The 12,313-nt window shown below is 39.7% G+C and overlaps 1 protein-coding gene across 5 annotated transcripts in view; it reads left to right on the top strand.

The window, feature by feature from the left end:
• The window catches only part of myo9aa (myosin IXAa), a 289,869-nt gene that overhangs the window by 243,870 nt on the left and 33,686 nt on the right, over window positions 1-12,313 (top strand). For all 5 annotated transcript variants that reach the window (XM_041178287.1, XM_041178288.1, XM_041178289.1 and 2 more), the window contains 4 exons: window positions 6,985-7,091; window positions 8,343-8,551; window positions 11,346-11,575; window positions 12,114-12,230. In XM_041178287.1, the coding sequence (XP_041034221.1) occupies window positions 6,985-7,091; window positions 8,343-8,551; window positions 11,346-11,575; window positions 12,114-12,230 (663 nt within the window). The remainder of the gene's footprint in view (window positions 1-6,984; window positions 7,092-8,342; window positions 8,552-11,345; window positions 11,576-12,113; window positions 12,231-12,313) is intronic.

Raw genomic sequence — 12,313 nt, 5'->3', positions numbered from 1 at the left:
GACCTGTCTTGAGCTAATCCTAATGAGACAGTGCCACCTGCAGGGCTGTACATGCATCAATTGTGTCTTTTATCGCATCACCTTGTGCAGGGTGTCTACTATTTGTCCTTTGTTCAGTCAGTGAGATTTCTCAATCTGTGAATGTTTTATCTAAGTGGAATGAGATATTAGATGCTTGCCTGGAAGAATTTTAACAGTTACTTACTTTTTTAAAAAAGATTGAAAATTTAAGTGTTGAGACTTAATTTTGCTCCAGCCAAGACTTCATTCTGAATATTATGGTAATTATCTGAGCCTGAGAATGATGAAGAAATTAATCCCAGCAGCACTAAAGTTGGTGTATATAACACATCCACACAGCCCACAACGCACTGCACACCAGTAAGAGCCACTGGAATGATGTGACGCTGCAGTCTTGGTTGGTCTTTTCCCTCTGTAGCTCAAGGACACTGATGCCTGCTGTGGCACATCCACCCATGCTGAGGTCAGCTAACTCAGTGCAGACCTGAAATGAAATTTAACACATTATTGCTGTGTGCGCCTCTCTACCATGCTGGTTGGTGTATACCTATTCATGGAAGTATTTCAGTACCCCAGGACTGGGGTACTGACACTATTGGCCATAAGCTCAGGAGATCAGTGCTTTGCTTCACTATGTTAAATGTTGACTTAAATGAGTTAAATGTTTTGATTAGTTTTGAGTGCACATTCTTAGAAAATATTAATTCCTCTCTGCTGCCATGTAGATTCAGAATCCAGAAATGAGTTTTACTTTGAGATCACCTTAACACATGTTGGTAATATGTTTGCATAACTTGTTCAATAAAATTCATTTTGCAGCTTTAGCTTTTCTCTATAATGTCAGTTGGCCTCATTTGCAGCAGTGCAAGATTCTTCAACCATTAATGAAGAACCTGAGAGCCAATGGTGTGGAAATTGGGTTTTTGCATTATGTTGCCATTAGTAAAATTGATTTTTTCCTCACCTGTTAACATCACAAACACATAAAGTAGCCCCATTATCAAACTTGGGAAAGTCACAGACACAATCCTTTCAAGAGCTAGAAGCTTGATTTGTGGTAACCATGCTAGAGCAGCATGCTTCTCTTATAACTTTCTCTCCCCAACGTTCAATATTAGTGCAAATGGAGACAAATTACAGTTTTAAGTGAAGAAGAGTTTCAGTGCATGATGCCTTTTCTCTGTGTAAGTCATTTCCAACTCAGATAATCATTTTTTTTTATTCGTTAGCGGGATGTGAACATTGCTGGCTAGGCCAGTATTTATAGCCCATCCCTAATTACCCTTGTTCAGAGGGCATTTTTAAGAGTCATCCACATTTCTTTGGGTCTGGAGTCACATGTAGGCCAGACCAGGTGAGAACAGCAGATTTCCTTCCCTAAAGGACATTAATATATCAGATGGGTTTTTATGACAATTGACAATGGTTTAATGGTTATCATTGGACTTTTAATTCCAGATATTTATTGAATTCAAATTCCGGATTCGAACTTGGGTCCATAGATTACCAGTCCAATGACAATACCATTAGGCCACCACCTTCTCTGGGCTCAGCTGCCAATCCTTAATTCTTTTTCAAGTCAGTAATTGGATTTGACATATTTCTACTGTAAAATGAGAGGGAAGAATAGAAAAGTCTATACTCAAGAAGAGGAAAAGTTTGAATTATTTTTCTTTTTGAGTAAGTTTTCAGTCTCAATGCTGCAGTATTTCCGGTAAAGGGGCATTCTGATGCTTTTGTCAAAAGGAACATATGGTTTAACCATAACTTGTCTTCCATTGATGACTAAACCTGCCTTTTGATTCTGTAAGAATTTTAAACATTTCCCTAGTTGCCTTCTTTCATAACTTCAAAGAGTGTAAAATTTTCTCAATCTTTCCAGTTGGACCTGATGAAGAAGAATGGTGTGGAAGGTTTGAGAATAAGATGACTTTGCTCAGCATACAATGTGACTCAATAATGTAATTGTCAAAAGAACAAGTGCTGCAAGTAAGACAGGAACTTTGCTGTTAAGGTTTGAAGGCATATAAAGTCTTGGAACTGAACTAGTTAGTACAGGTCTTTGCCAGATTATTGCATTAAGATAACATCATTGAATAGTAGTAGCTTGAGGCAGCAAAGAAATTATAGGAACATACATACGAACATATAAATTAGGAGCAGGAGTAGGCCACTCGGCTCTTCAAGCCTGCTCTCATTCAATAAGAATATGGCTGATCTAATTTTAACCTCAGCTTCACATTCCTGCCTACCCCGATAACCTTTCACCCCCTTGCTTATCAAGAATCTATCTACCTCTGCTTTAAAAATATTCAAAGACTCTGCCTCCACCACCTTTTGTGGAAGAGAGTTCCAAAGACTCACGACCCTCAATGAGAGAACATTTCTTCTCATTTCTGTCTTAAGTAGGTGACCGTTACTTTTAAACAGTGACCCCTAGTTCCAGATTCTCCCACAAGAGGAAACACCCTTTCCACATCCACCCTGTCAAGACCCCTCAGGATCTTATGTTTCCAAGTCGCCTTTTACTTTTCTAAACTCCACTGGATACAAGCTTAGGCTGTCCAGTCTCTCCTCATAAGAAAACCCGCCCATTCCATGTATTTGTCTAGAAAACCTTCTCTGAACTGCCTCCAATGCATTTACATCCTTCCTTAAATAAGGAGATGAATACTGTTTACAGTACTCCAGATGTGTTCTCACCAATGCCCTGTATAACCGAAACATAATCTCACCACTCTTGCATTCAATTCCCCTTGCAATAAACAATAACATTCTATTAACCTTCGTAATTACTTGTTGTACCTGCATTCTAACCTTTTGCAATTCAAGGACTAGGACACCCAAGATCCCTCTGCATTTCAGAGCTCTGCAATCTCTCTCCGTTTAGACAATGTGCTTTTTTTTAATTCTTCCTACCAAAATGGACAATTTCACATTTTCCCACATTATATTCCATTTGCCAGGTCTTTGCCCACTCACTTAACCTATCTTTATTCTTTTGTAGCCTCCTTATGTCCTCTTCACAACTTACTTTCCTACCTATTTTTGTGTCATGAGCAAATTTGGCAACTCTATCTTTGGCCCCTTCATCTAAATCATTTATATAAATTGTCAAGAGTTGAGGCCCCAGCACTGATCCCTGTGATGCACCACTTGTTACATTTTGCCAACCACAAAATGACCCATTTGTACCTACTCTCTGCTTCCTGTTAACTAGCCAATCTTCTATCAATGCCAATATGTTACCCCCGACATTATGAGCTTTCAGGCATGTTAAAATAATTGTGCAAATATTTAATGAATGAAGGCTGTGAACACATTATGAATGTGAACAACTGACTTGGAAATCTACAATGTATGTAGAGGTTGATTAAAGTGTGTTCTGAAGAAACAAGAAATTAACCATATGAGCTGTACATTAGGAGCAAAGGGTAAGTTCTATTAACTTAATATTTGAAAAAAATGACACTTGAATCAGGAATCTTAGACCTGTGTTTGTCCGGCATTGCTAATTTTCTACATGCTGTGTTCACCTTAATTGTACTTTTCTGATTCTGTCTGATGTAGTGATGTCCTTTTGAACGGAAGCTACTTGCTATGTTTTACATGTGACCCTGTTACAAGTTACACATGATTAAAGTAACTGCTTTTAATTTATAGCCAAATGACCTTAAAGTGATTTCCAACACTTGAGTAGTTTTTTTTAACCGAGTCTTGTGTTAACTGATGAAATGTGTATACATAGTAGATTCCATCTGTCAGCTTAATTTTTCAACATTAAGTTCTATGTATAATTCCTTAGCTGGTTTACTTATTTTGACCAAATTCTGTTGAATACTTGTTAGTCTCACCTACATTGCACATGTCAATATTATCAACAGATTTGATGACAAGAGAAATCTCCTCTAAATATGAAGGAAAGATCTGAATGCACTTGCAATCATACAGTAGAGTCATAGAGGTCTACAGCACAGAAAAAGGCCCTTTGGCCCATCGAATCTGCACCGGTCAACCCTCCTACATTCAATTCTAAATCGTTTATATATACCACAAACAGCAAGGGACCCAACACTGATCCCTGTGGAACCCCACTGGACACAGGCATCCAGTCACATAAACACCCTCAACCATCACCCTCTGCTTCTTGCCACGGATCCAATTTATCAAATTGCCTTGGATCCCATGGGCTCTTACCTTCGTTATTAGTCTCCTATGCAGGACCTTATCAAAAGCCTTGCTGAAGTCCAAGTAGACCACGTCAAATGCACTGCCCTCATCTACACACCTGGTCACCGCTTCGAAAAATTCAATCAAATTGGTCAGACATGACCTCCCCTTAACAAAACCATGCTGACTGTCCATGATTAATCCCTGCCTCTCCAAGTTTAGATTAATTCTGTCCCTCAGAATTGCTTCCAATAGTTTCCCCGCCACTGAGGTTAGACTGACTGGCCTGTAGTTCCCTGGTTTATCCCTTCCTCCCTTCTTCAATAACGGTACCACATTGGCTGTCGTCCAGTCCCCTGGCACCTCTCCTGTGGCCAGAGAGGTATTGAAAATTATTGCCAACGCCCCTGCTATCTCCTCCCTTGCCTCACTCAGTGGTGTGGGATACATTTCATCCAGGCCTGAAGATTTATCTACTTTTAAGCCTGCCAGACCACTTAGAACCTCCTCCCTTTATATGCTAATTTGCTTAATTATATCACAGCCCTTCTGCCTGATTTCCATACCCACATCATCCCTCTCACTTGTGAACACCAACACAAAGTATTCATTTAGAACCCTACCTACGTCTTCCGGCTTCACACACAAATTACCACTATGGTTCTTAATGGGTCCTAATCTTTCCCTAGTTATCCTCTTACTCTTAATGTACTTGTAAAATAACTTTGGATTTTCCTTTATTTTACCTGCCAATGTTTATTCATGCCCCCTTTTTGCTCTCCTAATTTCCTTTTTAAGCTCCTCCCTATACACCCTATACTCCCCTAGGGCTACCGCTGTTTTGAGCCCTCGGTATCTGCCATAAGCCTCCCCTTTTCCCTTTATCCAATCCTGTATATCCTTCGACATCCAGGGTTCTCTGGATTTGCTGGTCCCACCCTTTGTCTTTACTGGAATATGTTGGCCCTGTACTCTCCCTATTTCCTTCTTGAAAGAGTCCCGCTGCTCTGGTGCAGATTTACCTAAAAGTAGCTGCTCCCAGTCCACTCTGGCCAAGTCATATCTGATCTTATTAAAATCGGCCTTCCCTAATTTAGAACTCTGATTTCTATCCCATCCTTGACCTTTTCCATAACAACCTTGAATCTAAGGAAGTTATGATCACTATCTGCAAAATGCTCCCCCGCTGAAACCTCTACCACTTGTCCAGCTTCATTTCCTAGAATTAAGTCCAGCATCACCCTCTCTCTTGTAGGACCTTCTATGTACTGGGTTAAAAAGCTCTCCTGGATGCATTTTAAGAATTCCACTCCCTCTAAACCTAACACACTATGACTAGCCCAGTTAATGTTGGGGAGGTTGAAATCCCCCACTATTTACTATCCTATTATTTTTACACTTCTCTGAAAGTTACCTACATATCTGCTCTTCTATTTCTCTCTGACTGTTTGGAGGCCTAGAGTATACTCCCAGTAATGTGATTGCTCATTTTTTGTTTTTAAGTTCTACCCAAATGGTTTCTTTTGAGGAACCTTCTAAGATGTCATCCATCCTTACTGCTGTAATTGATTCCTTGATCAATATTGCAACACTCCCTCCTCTTTTACCTCCCTCCCTGCCTCGCCTGAAGACCCTATATCCTGGAATATTGAATTGCCAATCCTGCCCCTCTCTCAACCATGTCTCTGTGACAGCAATGACATCATACCTCCATATGTGAATTTGTGCCCTCAACTCATCTGCCTTATTCGTCAGATTCCTTGCATTAAAATAAATACCCTCCAACCTTGCCAGACTCCCTTGTGCCTTAACTGGCCTATAATTTCTATGCCGTCCAGACTCACTTGCTCTCTCTTCTAATTTTGCCTGTGCATCTCCCCCTGCCGAACCTCCTCTCAGGATCCCATCCCCCTTTCAAGTTAGTTTAAACCCTCCCCAACAGCACTAGCAAACCTCCCCGCAAGGATGTTGGTCCCACTCCAGTTCAGTAGTTTATTACATATAAGAAGAATCTCAGGATACCTTTCAATATAGTGACTGTGAACTGGGCAGCAGCAATAGCTATTTTGTGCATGGTAAAATTCCATAAGGAAGAGTGGCTTGCAATGTAATTGATCTCTGATCTATTATGTGCATATCTAAGACATTGTTGTGGTTGGGCCAAAAATTGCTATTAGCATAGAAATCATGGACGTCATAGAATCCAAGCAAAAACACAACAGAAGTATTGCTGGAAGCTTTATTCCACTTATCTGGTGCACAGTTCATCATAACTGAACAGCTGAGACAAGCCCTTATTGCTTGTTTAGAAAGTATTTAATAATAGCGCTACTGGATGAATAATTAATTAAACTCTGAGTTAATGTTCCTATTTCAGATTTACATTCTACTGCCTGCCTTGTATGATCTTTAATCCTTCCTTCTCATAGAATGATGTTTCAGTGTTGCAATTGAACAGTCATTGTTGAAAATAGAACCTTTGGTTGAGATCATATTCATTCTTTTTGAATTATAATCCAGTTACTTTTATTTAAGTGAACAAAATACATTTGAATGTAAAAATCCTGTAGTTGGCTGTACATATAATAGCCTTGTAGCGGCAATGCAATTAAATACTGTTGCCTCACGGTTTTATTGACTGTTCAAGCTATTAGCCAGTTAGTCTACTAAAAAAGTTGTAATCTTCTCCATAAATAGGTTTTCTAGACTATTGTGTCAATGAGCCATCAGCTCAACAGTTAGGTGTGGATTCACGATGATCTTGATGGTGCTAGCTTAAACTCTGTCTTGCAGATGCAGTCTACACGAAATGAAGACCAAAGGAAATTGCACAAGGCACAGTCTCAAGATGAACTGGGCAAATTGGACCCTGTTCAGGAGAGTAATATTCCAGATGGCAGGTAACAAGAGATGAGACCTTTTATAACAGGTCTGTGCTAATCCCAGTTGAGCAGATTTGGGGGTGCTACAGCTCGTGTCAGCACCATGGGTGGGCTGAATACGAGAACAATTAGCAAGAGTTCCTGCAGCTTATCTCTATTCAGTGACCCATGCTGAAAAGTGTTTATCTGTGTATGTTGGGTGCTGATGGGATTTAAATTGACTGAGTGTGTAGCTTGCTGCCTAGGTTCACTTAGGAAAACAGCAACCTGGATGAGCTGACAGAGTTGCTGGTGCTCAAAGAACTGCACTGTGCCAAAAGTAGCCAAGGGAAGAAAGTTTAAAACCAAAATATGTACTTTTAAACTATTGTATTGACTGATTTGTTCTTTCAATCTCTATTTTGTATGTATATTAATATGAACTAGGTTTTGGAACACCTGCAGTTTTCAGAGCACATGCTAAATTACCTCCCATGGCCACCTGTCTCACCCACACAAAACCTACACAAACACATGCACTTGATGTCAAAGTGATGAACGGATTATTGTGTGCTACTATATCTATGTTCAGACTGCAGCCACAATAAATAGTTTGCATTAGAAACTAATGCCTCTAAAAGTAATGTTAGTAAAAATATGTAAATATATGCTACATTTTAAATTTGCAAGCATACATTTTAAAACTTGCTCCCATTCAACTATAACTGCATAATGGGTATTCTGTTGTGTTTCAAGAAAACCCAGAACTTCACATAAAAGCATAAGATTGCTTTACATTTCTGCTTTTCCTACTTTTATGAAGAGTGAGTTCCACATTAGTTTCTAGTCAGGTGCCAGTCATGCTTGACTCCCCTGTTCAACTGTAAATGAGGATAAGCTCCCTATGTTTATTTCACTGATATTTACTTTCTTAACATAATAGACTGATGTTTTCCAAACAGTTCAAAACCCACTGTGCAGCTAATGGCAAGAGACCCTTGCACCTACTGTCACTTGCAATGCTTTAATATAAAAGTACCTACAAAAAGCTAAGGGGGTTGATGGAAGCACCTTGTGTTTTTTTGTTGCCTCCAATTGGAGTGCTTCCTGTGTTTGAACTGTAGGCACAATCTGCTTTTTCCAATCAGAAATTCGTATGAGAAATAAAAGCTAGTGGGGAAGCTGGAAATTGTGAATGAGAATAAATAATTGATTTTTATGGTATGTCTTAATAACTGCATGATCCATATTAAAATGAATGTGTTAACTGAATTTCATTTCTACCCATAGAGCTCCTTTGAAGGGTCGCATGAGATTCTGGGGAAATAGAAAACAAGGAGAAAAGAAACTCTCTCGAGAGAAGCTGGCTACTCAGTCGGAGCTCCAGGAGCTCAGTATGGATCAGGATATACAGGGGCAACTGTGGAGGAGAGAGCTCAAACCCAGTGACACCTCACTCAGCCTATCACTGACAGAAGGAAGGGACGGTGCATTTAAAGGTAAATGGCAAACGATTACCTTTGAACATATAAAAATACCAATTTGAATTTATGTAATGCTTCATTACATCTTTCAAAAACTGTTCAAAATTATTCACCTACAGTGAATTACTTTGGAATATGGTCACTGCTGTGGGTATTCACAGAAGTCATTTGTGCACTGTAAGATCTCACAAAGTGGGATGAGATAAATACCATCTGAGCTGTTATGTTGGAAACAATATTGGCCAGGATATGGGACAAATCCCTGCCCCTCTTTGAATAGTACTGTAGGAGCTACATATCCAATCGAATCATTGGAAGAAGTGGATATTTAACATCTCACTTAAGATATTGCCTCCTACACTGCAGACTAACAGCCAAGATCAGGTAGTTGAAGCTTTTGCTCAGCCCAGCTGCATGCATTCAAAACATGGAGCCACATACCAAAAACTGCGTGAAGTCTGAACCAAAATTTCCATCAGCTTGCATATTTCTCAGGCTGAAGGTACTCACTAATCTTGTTCTTGTTTATAATTTATTTACAATGAGGCAAAATTGGTTAAAAGTGGTCCATTACAAACTTCTCAGGATCACAAACTTCAAACAGAACAAACTAGTGAATAAGAAATAGAAGTACAAAAAAAGGTTAGGTTGCCTAGTCTTTGACAGCTGGATAGTGAGGGCCTGTGAGTTATATCTGCCCATGACCTAGTTTACATATTTGTTGTGTAGTGGAGCTCAAACTCACTCCTTTCATTTAAATTTGACTTTTTAATTTAGAGTACCAAACCCGTTTCATTCTTTTCCCCTTCTTTATTGGAATGTCATTGGTGAGAACACATACATGAAAGTGTAGGACAGGGAAAATACCATTCACGTCATCATGCTCATCCTTCATGCTCCCAACTCACCCAGCATTCAGTTGCATTTTGGATTCTCCTTAATATCTTTAACTCCATTGCTGGAGGCACCATTAAGCTAGTAAAATATTTGCTGCTAACTTCAAGACAGAAGTTAGAAAAACTCAGCAGGTCTGACAGCATCTGCGGAGAGGAACACGGTTAACATTTCGAGTCCATATGACTGTTCATCAGAACTAAGGAAAAATAGAATTGAGGTGAAATATAAGCTGGTTGAGGGGGGTGGGACAGGTAGAGCTGGAGAGAGGGCCAGTGATAGGTGGAGGCAAAGAAGAGATTGCCAAAGATGTCATAGACAAAAGGACAAAGGGTTAGTGATAATTAGCTAAGGAATGTGCTAATATCACCACCGTCAACACCCCTTTGACTCATATGGACTCGAAACGTTAACTGTGTTCCTCTCCGCAGATGCTGTCAGACCTGCTGAGTTTTTCCAGCTATTTTTGTTTTTGTTTCAGATTTCCAGCATCCGCAGTATTTTGCTTTTAACAAGACAGAAGTTGCTTGCTCAGGCACCAAGTGTCTTAATTTGAATGCAGAGGATAATCTACTAGAGGGCATTAATTCTATGAAATCCTCCAGAACAAATGCACTGAGAAATGTCAATGGGACTAGTGGAATAATATTTTGGCACAGTCTGGAAGGGCCGAATGGCCTGTTTTCTGTGCTGTAGTGTTCTATGGTTCTATGGAAAGGGAAGGAACGGAAGAACCTTGATTCAGTACTCATGATTAACTATAAGGGCATGTAGGTTAGCGATAAGAGCCCAAGAGTAAATTGCAACATCAGGGAGACCACACCTACAATGAATGAGAGCATAACATAAATCAGATTTCAGGTTTGACCAGATACGCCTAGGATTAGTCAAACGCATTTTCACTCTTTCTCTTGTCTCACTGTCAGCTATAGTATCAGAGCATGCAAGTTCTGTTTCGAAATTCCCAGCAGGGTTATTGAACCTAGGGCTAAATTCATTAGGAGAGTTTCAGAATGCAGCCAAGCACTGTGGTCAGTGAGTTAGAGGGTTAGGGGATGTTCTGAAAAGTATTTTTTCATCCTAGACTTTGTGGTCTTACAGATTTTATATTGAACTACGGATCTGAGAACTGACTGAAGGCCTAGGCAATTGCTGAGTGACGTAGTATTTTCAAGTAGTGTACCTTGCATTCAGAATATAACTGATCTTGAAATGTGTATATAGAACAGCAGCTGAATTTGAAATGTAGCTTAATATATGGGTGCATGTGTATGTAAAGTCTCTGACTTTGACTTGACTAATGTAACTGATCGAGCTGAAATGGTAATCTAGGCAGGATTCCAAGTTAAATGTTGAAAGTTTGAAATATAATAGACTGCCAGCCTGTATAGGTCTGAACAGATAGGTTGAGCTGAAAAAAGAAGGCAGGAGAGTAACTGGTGAAAACTGAATGGCAAGGGGAGAGCAACCATTCAAAGGTCAAGGATCAAATATGCTAAATACTAGGATGGAACATCAACTGGATGCCAGTTTGTCTGTCTTCTGCCGTGAAAAGGAGGCAGTGGAATGCATTTAGGAAGCAGGGCTGCAGCAGATGAAAGGACTCTATTAAAATGGAACTATTTAATAAACTGTATATTCTACAATGTTTTCATTCCTTTCCTGGGAAGAAGTGCTTGGCCTCCACTTAGCAACTTCTCCAAAACCACCTGACTGAAATTGGAAGCTCACTGTGCTCAAAATTGCAGGCACAGCTCACTTCCCAAAATGGAGCAATCTCAGGGTTGTAGCTTTCCATAAATACTGGGTACCACTGCTTTGAAGGATTGTTTGATGGAAAAATTGATAATGAATACTCTGTGTCTGCGCAGAGATTGATCTGTTGGTGATGTTGGACTTTTCTATTCTCCCTCAGGTCACGATCCCATACCTCATAACCTGACTCCCCCTAGGAGTCCTGACTTAGGACTAGAGCGAGGGAAAGAGTTTAAGGAGAATAAAGAGCCGTCACCAAAGGTAAAGCGAAGGAGGAGTGTGAAAATTAGCAACGTGGGCCTGGAGCCCATACAGTGGCAGCACGATGCATTACAGATTATTACCAGTGCCAATGATTTCAAGTGTATGAACGAATTCCTGCAGAAAAAAGTAAGTGTGAAATTACATGACCATCAAGCTTCAGGTCCCCATGGTCAAAGAGTAAAATGGATTATTCTGGAGACTGGGTAGTGTAGTAAGTTGTGAAATAGCCTGTTGCAGATTCGCATCCACATCAAACTTATGCATTGAGACTTTTCACTATCTACGGTATAGGGCCTAGATTAAATGAGTTTTGGACAATCACAACCCAATTCTGACTGGATGGAGGCTGGCTTGGGAGAAATGGGAAAAGTTTGCACTGCTGTAGAAGAAGTAATCTTCCGAGGCTGGGGAGGAAGTATGTTGTTTGGGAAGAATGGAAAAAGATTTTTACTTTGCAACCAACTGCTCTACTGATGTAAGAGCTTTTAATACCAATACTTGGGTGTGAATTTGAAAAGTGTTCCATTTGTATCCCAAGTATCTGTCATCTATTTGTGCACAAAATTCACAAAAAAATATTTTAACAAAAGATGTGTATTAACATGTTAGCCAGTTCTTGGATTCATACTTAAAGGAATATTTTCTTTTTGTGTTGCATTTTCAGATCACTGACCTGGACACTGATGACAGCAAGAAAGATACATTTGTAGATGTTGTTTTTAAGAAATCCCTGAAGGAGTTCCGTTTAAATATCTTCAACTCTTACTCAGCTGCTTTAGCGGTGAGTGTAATGTCTGATTGGACAGGGTTTTGCCATATTTTGCACAATGAGGAGTTCTCAGTACTGTTGCTTTTTGATTTTCA

Source organism: Carcharodon carcharias, chromosome 32, assembly GCF_017639515.1.
Source record: "Carcharodon carcharias isolate sCarCar2 chromosome 32, sCarCar2.pri, whole genome shotgun sequence".
Classification (NCBI taxonomy): Eukaryota; Metazoa; Chordata; class Chondrichthyes; order Lamniformes; family Lamnidae; genus Carcharodon; species Carcharodon carcharias.
Note: the sequence above shows the minus strand (reverse complement) of the source record. Positions and strands in the feature narration are given on the sequence as shown.